The sequence below is a fragment of the Chaetura pelagica genome, unplaced genomic scaffold (genome assembly GCF_000747805.2).
Source record: "Chaetura pelagica isolate M959 unplaced genomic scaffold, ChaPel_1.0 scaffold52, whole genome shotgun sequence".
Classification (NCBI taxonomy): Eukaryota; Metazoa; Chordata; class Aves; order Apodiformes; family Apodidae; genus Chaetura; species Chaetura pelagica.
In genome coordinates this window covers 638,411-663,270 of record NW_009952486.1, presented here as the reverse complement: position 1 = coordinate 663,270, position 24,860 = coordinate 638,411, and the positions used below count along the sequence as shown (strand labels likewise).

Below are 24,860 nucleotides of genomic sequence, written 5' to 3'. Positions count from 1 at the left end.
GCTCCGGGGTGTTCCGGAAGGCGGGGGCGGCGGCCGGGCAGGCCGAGGTGAGCGCGGCGGGGCCTCTGCTTGTGGCTTGTGCACGGGAAGGGGCGGAATCCCCTCAGATCCCTTCCCAGATCCCCAGCTGGGGGGGCAGGTGTGTGGGCTCGGGCTCTGCGGGGTCCCGGTTGGTCCTTTCGGTACCGGCCCTTTCCCAGCTGTTAACAGCCAGGATTGCTCCTTGTGTCCTGCCTGGAGCACGTCCCGTAGATACGTGTTTAAATGTCTTGTTTTCCTCCTATAAAAGAAGCCAAACCGGGTAGGATTTCGGAGGTCAGACACCGCTTTATCCTTGCACAATAGATTGGGGAGAAAACCCGGTATTTTTAGTGCTGAGCAGCCTGGAGTGACGCAGCCCCAGGGCCGGGCTGACTGAGCAGCGCCCGTCAGAGCAGCAGGTCGGTTGTTGCAGGTGTGGGCTGTGAGCTTCCAGCTCCCTGTGTGCAGGGAACGTGTGTCCTGGTCCCTCCAGAAGGGCAGGGCCAGCCCTGCGTGTCACAGCCCCTCCGGGCTGCTGTCCTGGCAAGGGCAGGTGGATACAAGGGCAGGTCTGTGCTGCCAGCTCGGGGCTGGAGTTCAGAGAATCCCAGAATCCCAGGGGTTGGAAGGGACCTGGAAAGCTCCCCCAGCCCAACCCCCCTGCCAGAGCAGGGGCACCCAGAGCACATCACACAGGAACGTGTCCAGGGGGGTTGGAATGTCTCCAGAGAAGGAGACTCCACAGCCTCTCTGGGCAGCCTGGCCCAGGGCTCTGTCACTCTCACAGGAAAGAAGTTCTTCCTGAGATTCACATGGAACCTCCTGTGCTCCAGTTTGCATCCATTACCCCTTGTCCTGTCACTGGTCCTCACTGAGAAAAGCCTAACTCCATCTCCCTGACACTCACCCCTTACATATTTGTGAACACTGATGAGGTCACCCCTCAGTTCCCTGCCCACATCTCCCAGCTCCTGCATTTCAGCAGAAGCCCTGCTCCTCAGCAGTTTAAGCTGTTGTTCTTATGGGTTAAGATGTGGGAGATGTTCTGTGCCCCCACATTTTGGGGTGTTGAAGGTGGGTCACTTTCTAACAGGAAAAATTTGGACAGTCTCTGCTAGGCTGACTTCGAGAACACAGGAAAATGTGCAGCCTTTAAACTGCATTTGACATAAATGCTTGTGGTTTGGATTTAATTTCTTTTTCACTCGTGAAAAATCATTAGCTGTTAGTTTGATACTACATGTATTTTAGGTTAATGTGATTTAACAGCTCTTGCTTCCTGCCATATTAACCCAAATACTTTTCTCCTCATCCACAGGACAATATGCTGGACTTTGTGTTTGCTGTTGATGATTCCGTGACCTGGCACATGATGAACTTGCTAAAGAACAGGAGTCATTATTCCTTCCTAAAGGTTTTTGGGCCAAAACAGATAAGTAGTATACAGAGCTACGGAGCAGGGATTTACTACAATACTTTAGTGCCATGTAATGGTAGGGTAAGTACATTTTGAGTACGTTAAGTCAGACATTTGTGTGTGAAGTATTGAAATGATTAGGTTAAAGTGAATTCCCATGCAGAAAGCCAATCTTGTAGGTGGTAACTGGTTCTTAGCTTTGTGGTATCCTTAGTATTTATGTCTCCAAGTGATTCACAAACAGCAGATTAATTAAAAAGCAAACAGAGCAGCTGCTCGTTCACAGAATCCCAGAATCCCAGGGGTTGGAAGGGACCTGGAAAGCTCCCCCAGCCCAACCCCCCTGCCAGAGCAGGGGCACCCAGAGCACATCACACAGGAACGTGTCCAGGGGGGTTGGAATGTCTCCAGAGAAGGAGACTCCACAGCCTCTCTGGGCAGCCTGGCCCAGGGCTCTGTCACTCTCACAGGAAAGAAGTTCTTCCTGAGATTCACATGGAACCTCCTGGGCTCCAGTTTGCATCCATTACCCCTTGTCCTGTCACTGGTCCTCACTGAGAAAAGCCTAACTCCATCTCCCTGACACTCACCCTTTACATATTTGTAAACATTGATGAGGTCACCCCTCAGTTCCCTGCCCACATCTCCCAGCTCGTGCATTTCAGCAGAAGCCCTGCTCCTCAGCAGTTTAAGCTGTTGTTCTTATGGGTTAAGATGTGGGAGATGTTCTGTGCCCCCACATTTTGGGGTGTTGAAGGTGGGTCACTTTCTAACAGGAAAAATTTGGACAGTCTCTGCTAGGCTGACTTCGAGAACACAGGAAAATGTGCAGCCTTTAAACTGCATTTGACATAAATGCTTGTGGTTTGGATTTAATTTCTTTTTCACTCGTGAAAAATCATTAGCTGTTAGTTTGATACTACATGTATTTTAGGTTAATGTGATTTAACAGCTCTTGCTTCCTGCCATATTAACCCAAATACTTTTCTCCTCATCCACAGGACAATATGCTGGACTTTGTGTTTGCTGTTGATGATTCCGTGACCTGGCACATGATGAACTTGCTAAAGAACAGGAGTCATTATTCCTTCCTAAAGGTTTTTGGGCCAAAACAGATAAGTAGTATACAGAGCTACGGAGCAGGGATTTACTACAATACTTTAGTGCCATGTAATGGTAGGGTAAGTACATTTTGAGTACGTTAAGTCAGACATTTGTGTGTGAAGTATTGAAATGATTAGGTTAAAGTGAATTCCCATGCAGAAAGCCAATCTTGTAGGTGGTAACTGGTTCTTAGCTTTGTGGTATCCTTAGTATTTATGTCTCCAAGTGATTCACAAACAGCAGATTAATTAAAAAGCAAACAGAGCAGCTGCTCTTGCACTTTACGAGTAGGAGCAGTGTTTGGAATTAACAATTAAAGTGTTTGAGCAACTGGATTTATATTCCTTTTTACTTGCTCTCTGCCAGTTGTGGTTCTTGTAAAGTTGACCATGTGGTAATAGAGGAGTGGATTCTTACTGTTTTACATAAAATGCAAATATCTGACTTAGCAAGTTTGAATTGACATGTGTTGTTTGATGGTGAACATCCTGACCTGTGAAGCTTGGGTATAATTAGTAATTCCAGGTAAGTCCTACTCCTACATCTATGCCTAGACTGTGTTTGGCAAGGAGGAGTCTGGGGGGGAAATGTGACATCTCTCTCCCTTGGTGTTAGTTTTGAGTAACTTTTGCCGTGTAACAAACTCTACATAGGGAAAACAAGTTATTTTAAGAAAGATGGGAAATGAATTGAAGACAGTCATGGAGAAATGCCATGTGAGCAATATGTACCTACCTGAAGTTTCTCAGAGCACACATGATTGCAATAATGGTGGGTATATGTTGGAATTCTTCACAGGAGCTTGGAGAGGTGGAATAAAGTAGTCTGTTAGGTACTTGCCATTTTATTTAAAGGCCTCTTTAATGAGGGAGAAATTGGGGTTTAGAACTTTTTATGTAAAAAGGGATTTTGGATTTTAAGGTCCAGTAATCTTCACTATGAAACTAGACATCTCTAGGGGTCCCTTCCAACTCTTATCAGTTCTGTGATTCTTTGCCCTTGGCTCTTTGTGCCCCTACCTCATGCTGTACTGACTCAGTCATATGAAAGGAGCCTGTGGTCCTTTGCTATCCAGACATTCAGGAGTTCACTGCCTTGCTGTGGTGATAATCTTTGGAAACTCAGGATGTGTGAATTGCTAACAGACTGTTGCATGTTCATCTTTTCTCCAGTTACGTAAAATGACCTACAAACCCACAATTTGTTTTCTAACATCAAAGGACAAAATAAAAAGCTCCCAGATACACACCCCACCCCCCAGAACAGTACACATAAATGTCAAGGAGGTTTTTTTATGTTAAATCTGTGACAAACTTTTCTTGCATGTTGTCAATATCATAAAGGATACTGTGGATTATTCCAACTATTGCAAAATGTTTGACAGGTACAAACTGATCATAACCTTTCCAGAATCTCTTTATGGACAGTTGTATTTTTAATCTTCAGATCTCTCAAGTGTCAATGTCTGTCTAGACTAGGATTTTGGGGGATTTAAAGTCTTTTGCTTTAGTGATTGATCCTGAATCCTAGAGTGTCAGGTTGGAAGGGACCTCAAGGATCATCTGGTCCAACCTTTCTAGGTACTACTATAGTTGATATGAGATGGCTCAGCACCCTGTCAAGCTGAGACCTAAAACTGTCCAATATGGGGGAACCCACCACTTCCTTTGGGAGACTGTTCTGATGTTTGACTGTCCTCATGGGAAAAAAATTTCCTCTTTTGTCCAATCAGAATCTCCCCAGGAGCAACTTGTGCCCAATGACCCCTTGTCTTCTCTGTGTGACTCCTGTAATAGGAAGTGTCCATCTTCTTGGTAGCCACCCTTTAAGTACTGGAACATGATAATAAGTTCTCCTTGAAGCCTTCTTTTCTCAAGGCTGATCCTGGGGTGACTTTGTTGTAAATTTGATTCTAGAAAGGTCCACCTTTCCCCCCCCAAATATGCATGTAAGTGCAAATTATGTTTTTTCCTCCTGTGTTCCTTAAAACATCAAATTATTGTAATTTGATGCATCCAGATTTTTTTTTGAGTTGTATGTTTCTTAGAGTTAATGACAGTTATAGTAAAATTAATAAGTTTCATTTGGGAATGGTGCAGGTATATTGTTTTTCAAAAGCCTTTATTTTGCTTTTTCCAGATGATAAAATATGGTGTAATTAGCACTGACACCCTGATTGATGATTTGCTTCACTGGAAAACCCTCTATGTTGCTGGACGCCTGCAAAAACCAGTAAGTATTAGTCTGCTCTGTTATCTGTCTTGAAATGGAGGAAATTACAGGGCTGGAAAATTATCAGTTGTAGTTTTAACTGTTAAGGATCTATGCTTCAGTACTGAACAAATAACCTACCCTGATTTAGAGGTCTGGTCCTAGAGGGGTGATCTCTTAGAAAGGGAGTGAAATGTAATCCTTAATAGTATTCTGTGTTATGTGGAAAAAGCTAAAGGCAAGTATTTTCATCAGTTTTCTGGATCTAGTAAATCTTGGATAACTGCACTATATTAACTCCAAGTCCCTCTTGCATAAATGTAGTATTTACCTTTTACAAGAAATTGTAGGAGTCACCAAAATTTAGTGTATTTAAATAATGGAAATATGGAAAGACGAAATCTGCTTTGATGGGCATTTACTCTCTAGTTAATTGTATTCTAAAAGTATCTGTAGGTGAACAAACCATGAGTTAGGCATGTTGGTTATTCTGTGTGTGTCACGAAAAACGTGATCTTTTCCCTGCTCGAGTGCCTGATGCAGTGGGCTTTCAGCAGGTGGCAGCAGTGCTAAGTTGGGATTTCTTAAGCGGGGAGAGGGGAACTCTCTTCAATCCTTAGGACAGAAATAAATTTTGCCTTTAACAAAAAATGTCAGGTTGAGTAGATTGTCTCAGCAGTACTGGCTTTTCTCTGTCTCCAGGGACATAGTGGAGCATGACACAGGTTAGAACAGGTTATCTTTTTAAAGAATGAAACTATATAGAGTAAAATAACAATTCTGAATTTCACTTCAACAGTGAATGCCAAGTATTTATTTTCCAGGTAACTGCATTTGCTGCTGCTTTGATTTATTGTAGGATTTTTCATTTCAGTATAAATTAATTGTGCTTTGTGTCTTTTGATTAAATTTAATGGGAGCACATACTTGCACAAGAAGACAAAATTTGGTACTTTGGTTGCATGTGTGTTTAATAGATAAAAGAAGAAATCAGTCCAGATTATTTTCCTAAAGCTCACAGGAATTTGCCTTGAGTAGAGACTGCAGGACTTCAACCAGAATTGGACTGAAAGATTACTTGGTCAATGCTTAAAATGTCTCTTACTGTAGAACCTATAAAACCACTAACGAGGATTTTGAATCTTATACCATGTTGACCAAAAATGTTTGTTTAGATCTGTTGTACTGGTTTCAAATAACTGCTGGTTCTGGCTTCTTAACTGCTCTTGAGTTTTTGAAATGCATGTTTTAAGAGGCAGTGATAAAAAGCTTTTTTACCTCCTTACAAATGTACAATAAGCTTCATTTGGAGGGGACACAAGGTTAGGTTTGTTTTCTTATATACTATATAATCTCTTACATTCCATTTGCCATTTGTGCTAGGTCTGGACACAGTTGGCTGAAGCCAGAGTAATAACAGTTTAACAGTTTGTTTGGGAATTTCCTCCTCGCTCTCATGGAGAGGAGGAAGAGCTCAGTGCCTTTCTGGTGTCCCATTACAAAGCTGTCACTGTGAGTGAAAGCTATCCAAGCTATTCTAGCACATGAGCTAAAACATTTGCTCTGGCTTGAAAATCTTGGCTTAATTTTCACTGGAAGTTTTGTTTCTGTTATAAACTGGTTGCCTTGACCAAGTAATATTTCCAGAATGTTTGGCAGAATAGATGGAGTTTGGAATTGCCACTTAAAAATGCTAACTTTTCTTCCCAGGCTTCTTTGTTTGTGTTAGAGGTTTGTTAGGTTTTCATCCTACATAAAATTTATAATGCTGAGTAGCTGAATTCCCATTTAACTGTATTGAAAAACTGAGTAAGCTTAGCAGTAATTTCTCTGTAACTGACAGGTTTCCTGGAAAAAAGAAATGCTGCTGTACCTGAAAAGTAAAATAAATAAGTGACACATAATTCATTTACCAAGCAAGAAGATTTAAAAAAGCATCTGAATGTTACTGATTTCTTTGTTAAAAATAGTGTGATTGCCTTAGTGTAAGCAGCTATATTTACTGCTGGCCTGGAGAAACCACTGAGAGAAGGAAGCGTTTCATACATTGCAGTGAGGTGACGGAGCAGTATGAATAGAAATACCTTGTATTTTTAGAGAGGTCTTGGGAGATTTGGGGGGTTTTATGATATAAAAATTCCCATGAAGGAGGAACAGAGATTAGAATTTTTCCCTTTTCCAAATCTGTAAAACTCTTTTTTTGAGGAGAATGGAAAAATCTTACCTTGCTATTTAGCAGTGTATGGATGTGGCTAAATGGCAGACTGGAATAGAGCTTTTGACACCTGTCATTCTAGAATGGAATTTTCTTTGTTTGTGTCTCTGTGAGCACATGCCTGCAGTTCCTTGTGGATGTGTTTCTTAGCAGTGGAGATAGTACATTCCCTGCTTTACACTGTTGTGCTGGCTGAGGGTCATGCTTATTTATGAAACTGAATGCATCTTTCATTTAAAATATTTAAGACATGTATAGCCTCAGCTGTACTGTTAGTTAACTGAATTCTCTGTACACTGTAAAACCAGAATAAATTGGCTTCTTTCTTCTTTCCCCCGATGTGATCTGGGACAGTGAATGGTTCTTATTCTGAGTTCTCTGTACTGTGAAAAAGCCTTTCTTAACTTCGGTCTTCTTTCAAATTTACCCCAAGAATCAATATTCAGCCTTGTCATACCTCGGTGAGATAAGATTCCTCTCCATCTTCCTGGGAGACTTTGAGCTGCCTGAACTGTTTAAAATTTGCTCACAAATGGTATCTCTACTGCAGTGTTTCATGCATTTCAGTTTTGAAGCCCAGCACATTATTCCCTTTGAAAAAAAATTGTGTTTTATGCTAGGGGGTGTTTTTAGCAGAGGAGGAGATTATTTTGTTGCTTCACTAAATTCTGTGATCTTCCATGAGGAGGAACAGTGTCTCTGCTGCGTTTCATAATTTAAAAGGCTGTAGCTCTGCTGTTCTTCAAACATGCCCATAACTTTTTGTTATTTCCAGGACTAGCCTAAGGTAAAAGCAGTTTGTGTGGCTGTTCAGGGTGCCCCAGACTTCTCACTTCTGTCTTAAAGGTGCGCTATAGCAGCAAGTTATGCAGGTACATATAAGAGAAATAGCTGATAAGATTTTAAATATTAGTCCATCCCTATGGCTAGCCTGTCTTTCTCATTTGAGCTTATTTGAGCAAGCCTGTATGCATTCAGTGAACTTCTGTGGCTTACAAGGAAAGAAAACTTACTCTGGGCTCCCTGGTAGATCAATACATTTTATTTTAAAGTGTTGCATCATTGTCTTTCATTTTAATGCTAAAAAATACAAAGTAATTGGCAGAAGTTAGGAGGATTTCTAAAATGTTCACTTGTACATTAAACACTTTATTTAAAAAATCAAAGAGGGGAAAATATCTTTCAGAAATCCACCCTGGGCCAATTCCAGAAATTTGGTGTTAGGCAATCCCATGCTTTATTGCAGAGCAATCGAAACAAGCAGCCTGTGTACTTTTGCATTCACCACTGTACGAAAATGAGATATTGTTCTAGTTTTATCCCTCTTAGAGATTTCACCATGGTTAAAAATCATGTTCTGAATATAGTGTTGGCCAACCATGCCATTGCTTTGTCCATGTCCTTTTTATCTGAAGAGTTTTATGTAGCAGATACCTCTCATTTGCTTCCTCTCTTTACTGAATCTGGGTTAATTTATTTTTTTCCTGAAGTAGTGACTTGAAAGTATACCTGACCTTTCAGGTTATATTTGGGGGCAGAATTTCAAGTAATACTTGCAACTCATTTGTGTGTGAATGGGATTTTGGGGAGAAAAAGCAAGTTAGATGCGCTTGTTTATAACTGCCAGTGGGTTTGCATTTTAAGGTATTGTAGAGTAAACAAGTACATATTAGGAAGCTGCACTTGATAAAGAAGATAGCCTTGCTTAACCAGAACACTTGAAAAAAGAAAAAACGGGGAGTTTCTCTTCATGAGAGAGAATTAGCCATCTTATTGACCTGTCTGACTTCATCTATCTTGTGTTCTATAATAATGTTTCTTTTTTCTGTTCTGACCTACTATCTGATTTTTGTTCCAGTGTATTTCCATATCATAGGTGACTGAATTCTGTAGCTGTTCTTGAACAGTTTGGATGTTAAAAATAAACTTGTTTGTGGCACGTAGAAGCATTCAGCTTTAGTGATGTGTGCTTTTTGTGTATGTGAAGTTTCCATTGAGTTCACATTCTGCTCAAAATGCAAAATAAAGCCCTGCATCTTCTAAGAGGACAACTAGTATCTAAGAAGCCACTTGAAGCTTATGAGAGGAGTCCTCTATTAAAAAAAAAAAAGAAAAGAATGAAGATGAATAGGAAAAATTACCTCTTTTATTGGTATTCCATGGTCTTTCACCATGACAGTGGTGTTATTTCTTGCTGCTTAATCACGTAGGAGGAATTTCTGTTAATGGATTCATATTTACTGTTTTGATTCATCCAGAATTAATGAATATGAAAAGGTGAGTAGCTCTCCAGAGATTAGTTAATGATTGTTGCTTATGGCGATTCCAAATGTGTTTGTAAAATAGCCATTTGTAGCAGGCTGTGAATTTTTAAAAAAGGTGTTCTTTTCTGTCCTACTGTGTAGGAAAAAAAACACCTCCAGTCTTTATTGTACCATAATAATAGGATCTAATAGTAAATAAATTTCTTACTAATTTTTCATGTTGAATTGAGTTTCTAGCTCAATCTTCAGTAGCCCTTTCCTAAAGTCTTGATTCCAGTGCCTCTCCTTTTCCAGGTGAAGATCCTGACACAGAATGAGAACAGCAAGCTGCAAGCTGCCCTCGTTAGCAACCTGAAGAACGCGGTCACTGCCGCCTTCCTCATGTTGCCAGAAAGCTTCTCTGAGGAGGAACTCTACATGCAGATTGCAGGACTCTCCTATTCTGGTGAGTACCTAGTATCTGAAGTCTTTGAGGAGCAAAGCTGTAGTGGGAGGTGCTGAACTGCAGTAGGAAGTCCAATGTGTAGTAAGTCACCTGCTCCCTTGCTTTGCACCTGCACTGTTGCATGCTCCAATAATTGTATTTTAATGCTGTGTTACACACCAGCTTGGAAGGACTAGTTCTGCTTATTTATAGAAAATAGGTGTGGGTACATAAGCAAAACATCTTACACCTGCTGGATTTATGGACAGCTAAGTATGGGTGATTGAAAATGCTGAAATAATGTTTATTTTCTCTGTAGGGATTTTATTTTGGTTTTAATGGTTAAAAACCTTGGAAACAATTTTTTCTTTCCATGCTTAGTGTAGTGTTGATTTGTCTGATAGTCTGACCCATGCTTCGTTATCTCTTCCTTTTTGAATGTGCTGTGTTTAAGGTTCTTTTTTAGTTAATATAGAGGTCCAGATGATGTTTCTTCAGTGTACATTTAACACTCACCACCTGGCTGGTGTTTCTTGACTTTTTATTGGTAGAACAATTTCCAGATAAAGTGGTTTTGAAATAGGTATGAATTGGCTTGGAAAAAAAGTTAAGAAATTGCTTCAAATTATGCTTCAATGCAAGATTAATTATTACAATTTAATTCAGCGTTGCTCCTTTAATGTTATATCCTTAATGAAATCACTATGCACAAGTTTGGCTGGAGTTGTACCTCACACAACACTTTCTTGGCTCATATGGAAATGCAAGGTGTGTTTTTTAAAACAAAACAAGCCATGCATGGGTAAGGTTTATAAGGCACAGCTTGCTGAGTGGTGCTACTGGTCTTGATGTGGTACTTCTGCAGTCAGTGTGGTTTGCAGCTTGTGCAGCTTTTCCTCAGCAGGTTTTCTGAATTGTTGCCTGTTTGAAAGCCACAGTAAAGCAAAGAGGGTACTGACCATGGATGGTGAGGGGTTGCTCACCAGGGGTGTTTGTGCCAGGGCTGCTAACCTGCCCACCTGAAAACTCCTCAGGAGTGTCTGGATTCTTGGTGAGCACTGGTGACCGAGATTCTATTTCATATATCCTTTGAACCTGCAATTAACCAGAAATGTGGGAGATGAGTTACCATGCTGTAAGAAGTTGAAATTGGCTCTGCTGTGTGAACAAAGCTACAGCAGTAAGACTCCCAGTGGGGAATGTTCAAGAAAATGACTGTCAGTGACATGTTTGTGGGTATTTTATTTTGCTGCAGTTTTATTAAGTCTTAAACTTTTCAGAGGGCATACTAGAAGACAAAATTGATTTTATGTGTTACTCTAATCAGTCTCCTTGGAGACTGCTGGAAAGAGCTGTTCATGTGTTAATTTGGAAAACATTTATCATTTTTTTGAGAGCAGTGAGTCAGTACTATTTATATGGGACATGGCTTTTTGCACCTTGGCATAAATTGAAGTAAATTAAATAAGAGCAGCAAGTTGTCACCTTGCAACAACATGTATCTCCTGAATGTGGGAAGTGAGCAAATGAACTGATTGGGGATTTTGTTTGTTGAGATGTGCTACACTGAGCCTCTAACTCCGGGTTGGCAATGCTGGAAGCTACCAGTGTACTACTTAATAGAGGTAGATTAATGCTCTGTTGCAGACCGACTGTCTTTTCACTTACTGTCTTTGAAACTTTTCAATCAGGTATCATAAAATAGAGTGTAAAGATCAGTAATGTAACAGTGGTGTTAAAAGGAGTTGCTTTTTGAGATTACTAACAAGATACATGGCTCAGAGGAAGAGGTAATACTGTGATCTTACCGTGACTGCCATTAGCTGTACTTCAGGTACTTGATGGTGCAGGGACAATGCAAGTTATTGTCTTAAGATATTGGAAAATTGAAGGTTACTTGCTGCTGGATACAAAGGTTTTGGGCTGGTGTCAAGGTTTGAAGTAATCTGCTGAAAATTATGTATAGTTGCAAATAATACACCAGTGTCACTGCTGTTTTGAGGCTGAGCTTGAGAACTGGAGTTTTTTCATTGTCCAAGTGAAAATATGAACACATGGGTTGATGACATTATGGCATATCAGAGGCCACATAACAATTCTGAATCTTATTTTCTGGGCTTGAAGGTATTTGAATACTATTTTTTGGCTACTAGGTGTACCTCATTGTAAATAATAGGCATTGGTAGAACTGGAGAATAAAGTTTTAGGTGACAGTTTTGTACTTCGTTAGTTTCTGATGTATTTTCCTTTCCTGAGTTGTCAGTTTTTTTCCCAATGAATAAACTGTTTTTCTTTCCTTGTCTAGGTGACTTCAGAATGATAATAGGAGAAGACAGATGCAAAGTGCAGAACATAGTGAAACCTAATGTTCCCCATTTTCAGAAGCTGTACAGTAACATATTACAGGACTGCCCTCAAGTGGTATATAAACACCATCTGGGAAGGCTAGAGGCAAGTGTTCTTCAAACCAGTTTTAAATCAAACAAGTGGAAGTGCTTTATCAATCATACTGATAGAAGAATTATGCCATACACTAAGGCAAGCAGTTGCAGCCCCTGTTCTTGCTCTTGTTGTTAGTTCTGCAACCAGAAGACTTGCCTAAAATACCAACCTCTGCATATGTAGTAGCTACTGCTCATTTTATTTGAGTATGGGCACAGAACTAGAGCCCAAACAAGGGAACAAGAGAAGATAATTTTAAAATGTGTGTTCTAATGATTGCCACATGGAAACAGCATTCTAGGAAGTGATAAATAAACATATGGTTTATGTTAAAAAGATTGGACTGTAATTCAGAGGTGCAGCTTTCTTTGGTCAAAAACTGCATCTCATAAAAAACCCCTGGAGTGCTACTTATGAATATCAGTTGACTAAACTCAATTGAAATTCTGGCATTATCTTTAAATACCCATACAGAACCATTTTTCCCCTAGTATTTGGGAAACAGGTATCCAAAATGGCCAGTATCTTAAATTCCATCTTTCTGGCATAAGGTACAAGTGTACCATTGCAGTCTGGGGAGAGATGAGGTGGTTGGGGGCCCAGCAGCAGCTTTTCCTCTTGCAGTGTGCATGTCTGTGTGTGAATATTCAAGTGTGATACACATTTCAGCATGAAGTTACAAATAAATAGTATGACACATCTCATGGCCTTGGCTATCTCTTTATCCTCAAGTCACCTTGGTAATTTATGACACATCTCATGGCCTTGGCTATCTCTTAATTACCAAGGTGACTTGAGGATAATCTTGGTAAATATGCCTCCTTTGAGGCATTTGTGAGAATGCTGCAGTACAGGTATAAGCAAGGTTGAGTACAGTGAGCAGCCTTACTGCAATGCTTTGGAGCACAGCATAGGCCAGTCAGTATTACACTGCAGCTGTTGTCATCTTTCCTTATCAGGGGCTTTTAAGCAGCCTACTAGAAGAAGGATTGAAATGAATTTTGAAAAGAACCAGTAATACTTTATCTAAGAAAATGGCTCATTAGGATAATACTACCTGTTGTGTTACCTTTAAAGAAATATATATAGTATATTACAAATGCGTTGCTGGATAATAAATCTGAACTCAATTCCATAGTAGTCATTAAGGCTGTTGATTAAATGCCATAATTTTACTGTTGATTTGGAGCAAAGTGTTTAAATACTGTATGCCTCACACCTTGATGTGGTTATTGGCTGTTATTCCCCAGACTAAAGAGAATAACTGCTATCAGGAGTGCTGTGTAACAGAACAGAAACCTCTTCTACTCTGTGTCTTCAGAGTTACAGAGAAAATTTGTTCTTAAAAGATGGCTCAAAAACAATTGAAGGCAGACACTAGTTGTTACAGTCCTGGTTCAGGCATGGATTCCTCCCACAGAATACTAAGAGCCTGCTCATTCCCTCTGTAGTCAGTGGGTGATTCATCTGGATATCATTTTCTCCCCATTGACTAAAGGGAGTGGATAGGGCAACTAGACTCCTGTCTGATGTCTCCATGGACTGTCTAAAAAGTTGTGTGGGAGGAACTGAGCTCTTCATATTTTCCTCCAGTTTTGGAGAGATCTGCTCCATTATTTTTCAGTCTTTGTGCTTGCATTTTGTATCAGTGTGTACAGGCCTGTGCATCAGTATAATTGTATTAAAAAAGGGGTCACTGAATTTCTGATTTAGGTTGGAATATATGGAATGAATCTTTCCTTCAAATTATACAAACCATATGTGACTTGAGTTTAAAGCAGAGAAGATGTTTTTCAAACTAACTTGAAATGAGTGTGTCTGTAGTTTGATTATGTTCAGGCAGAAGAAACTCAACTAAGTGGTCTTCTGGGAGTTTTTTTTTCCATGTAGTATACTTTTGTTTCCAAAGGAAATTGGTTAGAACAGAAATGATACCGTGTCAATTGAATAGTTGCTTGCAGAGGCAACAAGATTATGTGAATACATTAGTCTTCCCTTGGATAAAAATGGTCATCTTTGCTTTGTCTTTATCCTTCATGTTCACAGCTGGGATACTGCCTTTCCCAGTGCTTGGCAAGTTTTCATGGGTGTGGGCAATGACTTTTAGAAGTGAAATGGGTTGTATTTGTCAGAGGTCAAAGATAGCCAAAAGACTTTTCTGGCTGCCTTGAAAAGGGAACTCACTTTATTAACACTGAATTTTTTTACTGTCTTATTTTTTATAACGTTCAGATTGATAAAAGCCCAGAAGGTCAGTTTACCCAACTCATGGCTTTGCCAAAGACTTTGCAACAAAAGATAACTTCTCTGGTAGACCCTCCTGGAAAAAACAGAGATGTGGAAGAAATCTTAATGCAAGTTGCCCATGACCCTGACTGTGCATTTGTGGTGCATCAAGGTAGGCCTAGATCAGTGCCTGTAATCTACCTGAAGACATTATAGGTATACAGAACTATATTGTACATGTTCTTTGAGTCGAGAAGGATGATTTAGAGAGAAGAAAGCTGAAAACAAGAAGTTTGTCTTGATACACATCTGCAAAAACATGGTTTTGGGTTTGTTTGATTTCACACAGATTCTCCGAAATACTAGTAAATAGCATCCCTGCTGATATAAAAAGAGATGTTTTGGCTTGGATTCTGAAGGTAGTTATCTTTAGGAATTAGTGTGACCTGCTTAGACCATCTAACTCTGGGATGCTTACACCTTCAGGATTTCACTGGCTGGCATAAGCTCATCTAAATGCCAAGCTATATATCCTGTGAGTCATACATTGCAATGCTAAGTTGATTTGCTGGCTTGCTGACATTACCTTTCCCAATTTTCATAGCTCTGGCAGGGAACTCAAGCTTTGAGGAAAAAGATTGAGGTGTTTCTTATTTTCACAGATAGCTTTTCTGAGGCAAGATAATGTTGTATGAGTGAGTTCAGGCTTATTGCAGACATCGGTGCTTTATTTCTATGCAGAAAAAATGGAAATGTTTAGTACTTGAAGAGTCCTCTACATCTTTCAAGAACTAGACATATCAAGCAGTTTATCTTCTTAGGAGAACAAATCAAAACGCCTCTTTTGTGGCCAAAGATTTTGCTTATTCAAGAATCTGGGTAAAGGATAGGACAAGCTGTTTGGTAATCCTACAAGACAGCTGATTACTCAAGATGAATTGCATTGTCCCTAAGTATTTTGCTGGTTCCACATGATTTGTTCCCTTCCCCACCCCTACCCCCCAAATTATTGTATCCCTCTTATTATTCATGTATTTTCTTAAGTGTCGTTCTTCATTCTGGAAATAGCTCTGAAAGAAAGATTTTTAAATAATATTGAAATTATATTCTACAGTCTAGTTAATGCTGAAGAGTAACTTTCAGTTTGGAAGACTTATTCTGGGACTGATGCATTTCTGCATTTTGAAGTGTTTAGTAATGTACTGTAGTTTTGTACTGCATACATCAGTATGCTTTTATGTACATATGTATAGGAGAAAGCTTAGTACTTTGAGAAGAAGTTAAGATATTTTGTTTACTATTCCATTAATACCTAAGAACTACTGGACAATGAGAACTGAATGTGCCACAATACAAAGTGGTAAACAAGCCTTATCTGCAAAACCTGATGATTAAAAAAAAAGCTGGACAAGCACTGCACAAGATATAAATCTCTACTTGATCAGAGAACTGTGAAATCCCAATTTTATATTGAAGTAAACAATGAGCATAATTTCTTCTGCCCCAGGTTAATCTGCCAGCACATACATGAAACAACTCTGAATCCTTTGTGACTAATCATCTTAGTAGAGAGATAATAGGAACACTAATTTAATAATTTTTAACTGGTTTTTGTCTGTTTTAATATTGGGGGTTTTTTAATGTTATACATAAAATAATTCAAAATGGCTTAGAGAGTATTTTCCATTAGTATGACATAGCAGAACAGAAACAACCTTTCTCAGCTTAAGTGTGTGTTTCACTTTCAGACTGGCTTGATTGTATAACTGGAAAAATACTTAACTTTTTTGTGTATCTTGGAGCATTAAAAAAATCCCCACAAAACTTGTAAGATGGGTAACATCTGTGTGCTTTTCTATCTGCAGGCATTTCGGGAATTGTGAGATCTTCCAGTATAGTGCAGAGTGCTAAAACCATACTAACAGCTGGTAAGAACGTGTGTGATTTCTGTCAACATAGGCCTTCTGATTCCACAAAGTAAAGATTATAGAGCCCCCAGACTGTCTTGTAACAGGAGTTTAAATAGTAGACTTTTTTGGTGTCCAATTGAAAGTTCCTGGAAAAGAAAAGTAATATTTAAAGCAGAAGTTTTATATAACTATTGAGAAATTGTAAAATACCAAAAGGAATTGGACTCTATATGATTCTTAAACAAACAAAACCCCTCAAGAACCCAAAAGTAATAAAAAACTTCTGACTTCAATTTCATTTTATATGGGGGCTAGATTTGGCCAGTGTGCCTCGTTCTGCTCTTTTTATATTAAAGAAGGTAAAGAATTACTTTCAAACTTAACTCTGGCTTTCTACAGGTGAGTGGATCCCTAAATGGTCAGTACATAATGTGGTGTGTTTTGTAGACAGAGGCTATTTCATCATAAAGTAAAGGAGAGGGTGAGTTTTGAGGGAGGAAACTTTGAGAGGGTCCCATGTTTTTGTCACGCTCAGAAGATGGGTGTGTATTTAAACATGTGTTATTCCAAACTAAGCCTGTGCTTGGTGAGCATAGAGTGTCACTGTAAGTCATCCTTCACAGTTAATTACTTCAGAAAAAGAGTTGAGCATTACAAAGTCAATGTGAGAGAAGGCATAGAAGGGAAAAGGACTTGCTTCTGTAGAGTCATGGGAAAACTAGATATGTTTTTCAGCTATCAAAGTCTTCCTAACTGGATGAAAGTTACTGCTGGTTATAAAGCTGGAGCTTTGTCCTGTTTTATGAGTTCTGGAATGAAGCTGATTTTAAGGTGACCTGATTTTACATTTTAGAAAGATGAAAGCACTGCAGTTTGGCTTAAAAGAAAGACTTAAGACCTGAACCTTCATTTACCTAAAACTCTGATCAGGAGCTGCCGGCAAAGTGAAAAATCCTTGCTGCTTGGTGATTTTCTGATTTCATTCTTGCCTATTCCTAATTCCTCCACAAAAGCAGCTTTATACAAATGATGCTGTTACAGGTTTTAAAAGCAGCTGTATTGTTTCTGACTGAGCAAACCTTATCCAGACTTCCACAGCTGCTGTTCCCTTCCCATTCAGTATTGAAGTTGGTGGCTCCATGTTATACTTCCTATCTCCTTGTAAAGAAATACAAGTTGCACAGCTCTGGACTGGTGGTCTATTAGTGGTCTGCAGAGTAAAAGAAGCAGGAACAGCTGTACTTTTTATATGCATTTGCTAATTGTCCAGTTCTGTTAACTGGAAGAAGTCTGACAAAACTATTACCTAGCTTTGTTTAGTAGCTGGAGGAGACCAAGGACATAACTGCAACTGGAAAAAACAAAGTTTGTTTTTTATGAGTTAGGCATATTGTGGGTATTAGTTTCTAATGTGAGGCTTCCAACCAAACAGGTGATGTTTTTCTTCTAGAGTTGTTGTCAAAATTACTTGCTGGTGGTCAAGAATTCTTGCATTGCAGCATGCCTCTTTTAGAAATACCAGCTCATGACCTAACTGTTTCTAGATCCCCTGAGAATAGATTTTATAGAGGAAAATAATAGGAGGGGAGGAGTCAAAGACAGTATTATCATGTTGAATTCTGTGCCTGTGGAAGTCAGTAGCCTGTGTGACCCATGTTTGTGTGTAACTGCAAGGGCATGAATAAAGAGTCAAGCTTTGTCAGATTATTTATGCTCCCCTTCTGTCCTGATAGACAGAAAATAATCTCTGGGAATTGTTAATTCCTTTTATGTGCCATGCAGTAAATCACAGCCTATACTGTTACTTGGACTTTAGGGAGGTCCTGATGAGTCTTGGAGTAGGACTTGTAATTTTTACTGTCTTCTGCTTTGTGTACCAGAAACTTGGTATTTGTGAAACGCCTTTTCTTACCTTTGTCTTTTTGGTATATTTATATGTAGTGGCTTTATTTTTTCCCTCTAAAACAAACTCTACTTGTTTTCTAACCAACCAGTCCCATAGAGTAACACAGCTAAAAACTATTTTCTACTAGTGATTTTAGTGTTGAAAATGCATGTTTTGTTGTTTGATTCAGTAAAGCAATTGTGATCCTTTGCCTCAGACACAAGACAAATTTGAGCAAGGAGGCTTGGGAGAGTTTTTTAACTTTTAGCATAAATGAGTTTGTTTTATTTTAACCATATTTATACACTTCTGCCAGAATCTGGCCAACACCATTATCAACAGAATTCAAGATTTGTTTTTGGGGGTTACTCGCGGATGATGTGCTGAGGGAAAGGAGCTAGATTTGGGAAAGGACCACTGGGAATGCTGCTGCTCCTCTTGGCTGTCAGGTGCTGCTGCACATCCAAAGAGTGTTGCCTCACTTGCTAACCTTGCCCTGCTCCTCACCAGTCTGGGTGGGGGCCTTATCACAGCACGACCAGTTTCACTGGCTGACAATGGAGAGAAGCACAGAAATAGTGTTTTTGTCATAAACCCCTCCATTGTAGTGCACATGAAAAAAGAAAGTAAATGTAAAATAAAGTAAAGTTTTGTCATAAACCCCTCCATTGTAGTGCACATGAAAAAAGAAAGTAAATGTAAACTGTCCAGTGGTGTGAGCTCAGTATTTTTTCAGCTGTGATGTTTGTATGATCTTCAGTGATCTTCCCTGGAATTTAGGATGGATGGGTTTCCGTGGCATTAGGAGTGAGTTCATAGAAACCTTTTGCCAGGGTGTTTTTTTTTTTTTAATAATAGATCTCTCCAAACATTTATGATAGAGTTTATGTTGAATCTTGCTGTGTCTTGTAATGAAGGTTTCCTCCCAACCTCAGTTTCTTAATTTCAAGGATCGGTCACTAGAGGGAGGCAGTAACGCTGCTCCCCAGCTTTGCCACTTCTCGGGGCTGTTTTCAGCTCATGGCCATAGAGATACATCCAGCACACAGGCAAAACTTTGGGGCTCCTACATTGAAAGTATTTGCTTGACTCATGCAAGGAATGTGTATTACAGAGAGGTGTTGAGCTTTCCATTTCATCCTTTCTTTCTTCATTCTTTAGCCAAATCTTGTCTAATATTCAGTTCCTCTAAGACCTATTTTCACACTTTCTAGTAGACTTTAAGAAAAGTATTATGGCCCTGTCCTTCTGCAGTGCTTATGCTAAGAATAGCAGCTAAAATAAGAGAATTAGGAAAGAGATTTATGCAATCAGTGACTCCACTAAATAAGCTCTTGCCCTAACAAGTACTTTTGTCCTATGTCTGTTTGCAAAAGAATTGGTTTTCATTTCATGGCCATCATTATTTTTGAAATGTAATGGGGGACACAAAATTATTTCCTTAGCTGATAGTTGTGTCTTAACAACAGCAAAAAAGAAGTGAAATGCCCACTCTCTTGTCTGCAGCATGTTTCTAAATTAAATGGTAAATCAGGAATAGTCATTGCTGAGATGGCTGTATATTAACATTATTGGCAAGGAGCACAAGCAAAATAAAGAATTTCAACCAATTTAAAAGCAATTTTTTCATTTTTCTTTGCCAGTGTGGTTTTAAAGTTGAGCTCAAGCTCTGTGTTTTTGTTTGTTGTTAAATGCCCTATTTAGTTTTTGAAAATGGGCCTGTGTATTTCTTTGAGTCTGTGGTGAGGTTGCCTCTGTTTCCCATTAGAGATGGCACCATCATTTGATTTGTTTTCCCACATAGCCAGTCTGCATGGTCTTTGGGAACTGACTCTAAAGTTCTTATATTTAGCTCCTCTGAAGAAGATGTTGATTCTTCTTTAGCTTAGATTTCTTCTTTGTATCTTACTAGAGGAATCCTGCAAGCCTTGATAATTTCTTAGAAATAAAATACTGTTAAGTCATCAGTTGAAGCAATTGTTGAAGATACTTTGAAGTTAGCACAAAGCTGCTCTGATTAACATTTGTTTTCTTGGGATATTAGTATGTGATGTCTTCAAGGAAATTTTTCTTTTTAAGTATAAATCTTTCTCTTTCAGTATAAAAGCACTTCACTGTAAATACATGTAAAAGATTTTCATGTGTCTGTGTATGACAGGCTGACAATATATATATTTGTATATGTTTATGTTATAACTATATATATTTAGTCTTTCCTTTCAAAAGAACATAAAGAATACTATGACCAGGCATATCTACTGGGAAACTTTGGAGGACTTACATTATAGCCAAATTACTATCTTATAACACTAACACTTCCAAAAATACTGAACATAGATCCTTAAGTAAAACCAGATACAACTTAGGTTTACACTGAAATGTTGTGGTCTTGATTCCATGTGCATTCAGTCTTTGTTCTGCACCATATAGTGGAAAAATCTGAAGGGGAGGTGGAACCACCAAGTCATAGATTCATAGCTAAAACAGAAAGACATTTTCATGTGGTCCAACTGCTTCAGATTGTGAGACTGAGCCATAATTACAACGATTAACTTTTACTACAGATGTGACGCATCACCCTGAGGGCTGCTTTAAGAAACCAGCTGTATGTATAAACTTGTATTTTGCTTTGTAGCCTAATGTGCTAGGACAGAAATGTAAGCATCTCATTACATAAGGCTCTCATGGGTGGAGTTCAGTGGAGTGCTCCCTGCAGGAGGAAAATATGAAGGAGAAAAATCTCTTCATGTTGAGCTGCTGCAGGAGGCAGGGTAGGTTGGCAGGCTGGTAGAACAAGCTGACTTCAGGCTGCAGTGCCTGCACAGTTAATGACAGTCCTGCAGGGTGGTACCAGCTCTGTCACTGGGGATTTGTCACACTGCACTTCCAGAAGGACACTGACTTCACTGGAGTGGCAGAACAACATCCATTCTGGAAAAGCCTTTTCCAGGGGCTGTACCTAGGAGATTGGGCAGTGATTTTCAAAGCCATAGAATAACATAGTTCTAACTTTGGAGATTGGAACCACTTTTTTTCATGTATTGAGCTCAGTCCTGCCTTGTTCTGCAGCTGGAATTCTTACACTGTGCTATTTTACTGCAAATATGTGAGACACTTTAGAGTTTACATGATTATTTACTTGTTATTTGAGATGCTGCAAAGAAAACCCATCGTGACTTCATTAGTGTGCTTGCTTTTAGCAAAAACCCATTAAATACAGAAAAGTCTGAGCTTACATGTGGGATGCACATGGTTTTTGTGGTGTTGTGAGTTGAAAATACATGTATGGATGATTCCAAAGGTAAAGTTGAGTGTATTTATATTGAAATTAGAGACATAATAAGAGCAAAACTGATTATATACAGCATTTCTGTTATGATAGGTTTTTTTACTCTGTCACATTCCTTCAGAAATAGAGCATGTACTTTTCCTCATTGCTGCATACTCCTCTGACTTCTTGTGACTCTAGACTGCTAATACTGGATGCATCTTTCACCTACAGTGTTTTTTTTCCCTTTTTATTAATTTCTAAGGTCTTTTCAAAATAAAATATGATAATAGCGTTTTTTCCCCCCAGAGAAGTCCAATGCAGAAGATGGCTAAACTTGGGTTTAAGTTGTTCGTTTATTCTAGAAGATTTTTCCATGTGTTCTGGTGTGTCACACTGTGTGACTTTTGGATGAATTGCTAAATTTTGTCCCTCTTGTCAGGTAGTCAGTGTGCTATTAAATAAATGTTAAGAAAGAGTGCAGTAAGTATAATATACCATACTTTTTAATCTGTGTAAGTGTGAAAATTAAAGCTTTTTGTGCAGGATGACAAAGGTTGTCTTCTCAGTTTTGAATTTGTAAGGGTATAATGAGACTGTGTTGCAATCTGGGAAGTCACTCTGTTTTATGTTGGCTTATTTTTTTGTTTGTTTGTTTTGGGGTATTTTTTTCATCAAAAAGGGCTGGAAGGAGGAGAAATAAGTAGATCAACCGACTAGGATCTCCTGAAATGCCAAGACTAACAATATTTTGGTTTTAAGTTTCCCAATAGTAGATGACTAAACCCCGAAAAAAAATCTGTCTTTTACTTTAGGTCTGTAAGAGAAGGCTCAGCTCTGGTAGAACTTCAGAAAGTGTTTATCGGTACACTTTAAAAATTGTGTGGTTCATCCTCAGTCCCTTTTAAAAGCTTTTAAAAGCTTGGAGATAATGACTGCTGCAAAATGCTTTAGGAAAACTGAGAAATGCCTGGCTGGAGTGCGGGCCAGGTGCAATGGTTTGGTGTTTACCAAAGTTCAGTACTTGTGGGCTACTGCAGGATGATGCTGGAGTGTAACACACATTCTGGTTTCATAGAAGGTTTATTATAAAGAACTAACAGGCAGGTTACTCTGAAGAAAATTGGTCCTGACAACATCCCTGTGACAGGTTATTCACACTGTGGTGTCCCTGGTGTCCTTCTGATACTGGCAGTGTTGCCAAATTATTGCCGTTTGTCATCTTAATTTTGCTTCTTTAAGTTCACCTGGGTATGTGCCTTGTTAATCTATTTTTCCTTACCCATTATCATTTCAGTGTTATCTTTCTTACCTGAGGGCACAGATGTCATTTCATCATGCAATTTGAGCATTTTTATTCTGGTGCAGGTGTGCTGCTCTCTTGGTAGTCGCTATTAGTTAGGATTAGGCAATAACAAAATACTCAAGGAGGTTATAATGTACTTTACAACTTGTTGAAACCAGAACAACTTTCCACCTCAGCAGCCAGCAGCACATTTCCTATGAAAAAACCATTCTGTTTTCATTTTTAATGCACAAGCCTTTGCATAAGCAATGCTCTGGATTTGTTTGTCCTGGAAATCTGCTGGTGGTGTGCAGTGTTTGAGTACATTTAATCAAGATGGGCATCAGCATGATGCTTCTCACTTCCAGCTGTGAAGAACTGGTCTACAGCGAGGCAGGCAAGTGCCTGATGTGTAGCATCAAGCAAGGCTAACTAGAATCTGGTGTGCAGAAGCAATTGGTAAAATAGGGTTTGAACTTGAAATGCTCTTTGTCTGCCAGTTATGCAGTTAGCTTGTCTTGCTTGAGCAGACTGGTTTTTTGTCCTGGCCCACCTCCCTCTCTCTTTCTTTCTCTCTCTCTCTCTCTCTCCCTCTCCCCCTCTCCTTATCCCTTCCATGAAATTCAGTTGCACAGCTTTGGGCATTGCTGTGGTTCTAGATGATTAGGCCTCATCTAATCTACAGAATCTGGTGGTGGGCTCCTGTCTCAAGAGCCAAGATGCTTTGACAACTAGATTCCTCTGTCAGACATGGCCAGTTAATTAATCTGCATGCCTAACAGCCTGATTTCTCTAATGAGTCCTGCTCAAGTGTCCTGCTACTGAACGTAATCTGAGGTTGCTGGTGTCCATTACCAGGCTGGAGCACAGTCATCTTTGGCTGGACACTCTACCTGCCAGTAGATCAAAAAGGGCTTGAAAAACATCATGTATTGTCTTGCTGAGGCTCTGCAGCAGGCACAGATGTTTTAAAAGCCTTCCTACTTTTAGCAACAATAATGTAAATGAGAGTTTTCCTTCTGTACTAGTAGATATTCATGATCAAACTCTTGACATTTGCTATGCCTCAGTCATTGTCTGCACAGTGTGCTTGTGGGCAACATCATTAGGCCTTCAGAATGAGCCTGTTATCTTTTGCATGCTTTGATACTATTGAAATTATTTTTATGGTCATTATTTACTGCATTATAAATATCACAAGAAGGTTATTTGTGTGTCTGTCTGAGGGATTAGGTGGTCATTCTTCCAGGGAGATGTTTTACTTAATATAGTAAGAACCTAGTGTTTGAGCCTTCCTAAATGTTGGTATTTTATGGGTTTTGTGTCTTTTTTCTCTTTTCTTTCTTTTTTTTTTTTTTTAGGGGCAAAGAAGTCTCTAACTTACAGTATGAAGAAACTATATAAAATGACAAAAGGATGGTTAAGGAAAACATCTTGAGTCTTGACATACTGTGTATGGGTAAATAAATGGTACTTTTTCTCTAAATATTTTTCAGATGTTGCTTTGTCTACTTGTGAAGATGAAAGTGCATTTAAGAAGTGTGTTCTAATAATTTATATGCCCAGTTTTACTACTAAAAAAGGAACTTTCTTGATGGGGGAAGGTTTGATGGTAAACAGGGGAAAGGAATTATACTCTGTAAATACTGAAATTAATTTTCCTGTGTACTATAACTTGGATTTTCAGAAACCCTGCATGAAAAGGATTGATTGTACATATGAACTAAAAACCAAAGCCACTCATTTTCTATGTATTGCTGGCTTTATTTTCCAAAATACCCTCAGGGGTCTGCACTACCACAGGCTCTTTCAAAATATTCACTGTCCCAATTTTAGTTCTCTCAGGGACTTAAGGAACTGGAGAGTCCATTGGGCTTTAAGTAGGTATGAAGTTCATCCATAGAATTCTTCTGAGGATGCTTATGGGTGCTTCTGCAGGGTAGACTTCATGTAAAGCAGTATTTTTTAAGACATGTGACATTTTGAATCCAAAACCTTTGCAAATGACTTTCAGTGTGGGAAGGAGTCTTTGAAATGAGAAGCTTGTCAAGTATCAAATCCTTTTTCCTGCACACAAGCTAAAACTTGTTCTCCCTTGCTTAATTAAATTAGCTGAACTACAGAAAACTGGACTTCTACATAACAAGTTACATTAATCATGCCATTGGACAGATCTGGCAGTATTCAC

General features: G+C 39.1%; 1 protein-coding gene across 1 annotated transcript; it reads left to right on the top strand.

Annotated features, from left to right (window-relative positions):
* The first annotated feature begins 2,445 nt into the window (after positions 1–2,445).
* On the top strand, positions 2,446–24,248 carry TAMM41 (TAM41, mitochondrial translocator assembly and maintenance protein, homolog (S. cerevisiae)). The gene is made up of 7 exons (XM_010008841.1): positions 2,446–2,619; positions 4,682–4,774; positions 9,527–9,677; positions 11,962–12,107; positions 14,331–14,496; positions 16,190–16,252; positions 24,034–24,248. Exons 1-7 carry the CDS (start codon positions 2,446–2,448, stop codon positions 24,108–24,110), a joined length of 870 nt encoding a protein of 289 aa, XP_010007143.1. The 3' UTR covers positions 24,111–24,248.
* Positions 24,249–24,860: the final 612 nt, after the last annotated feature.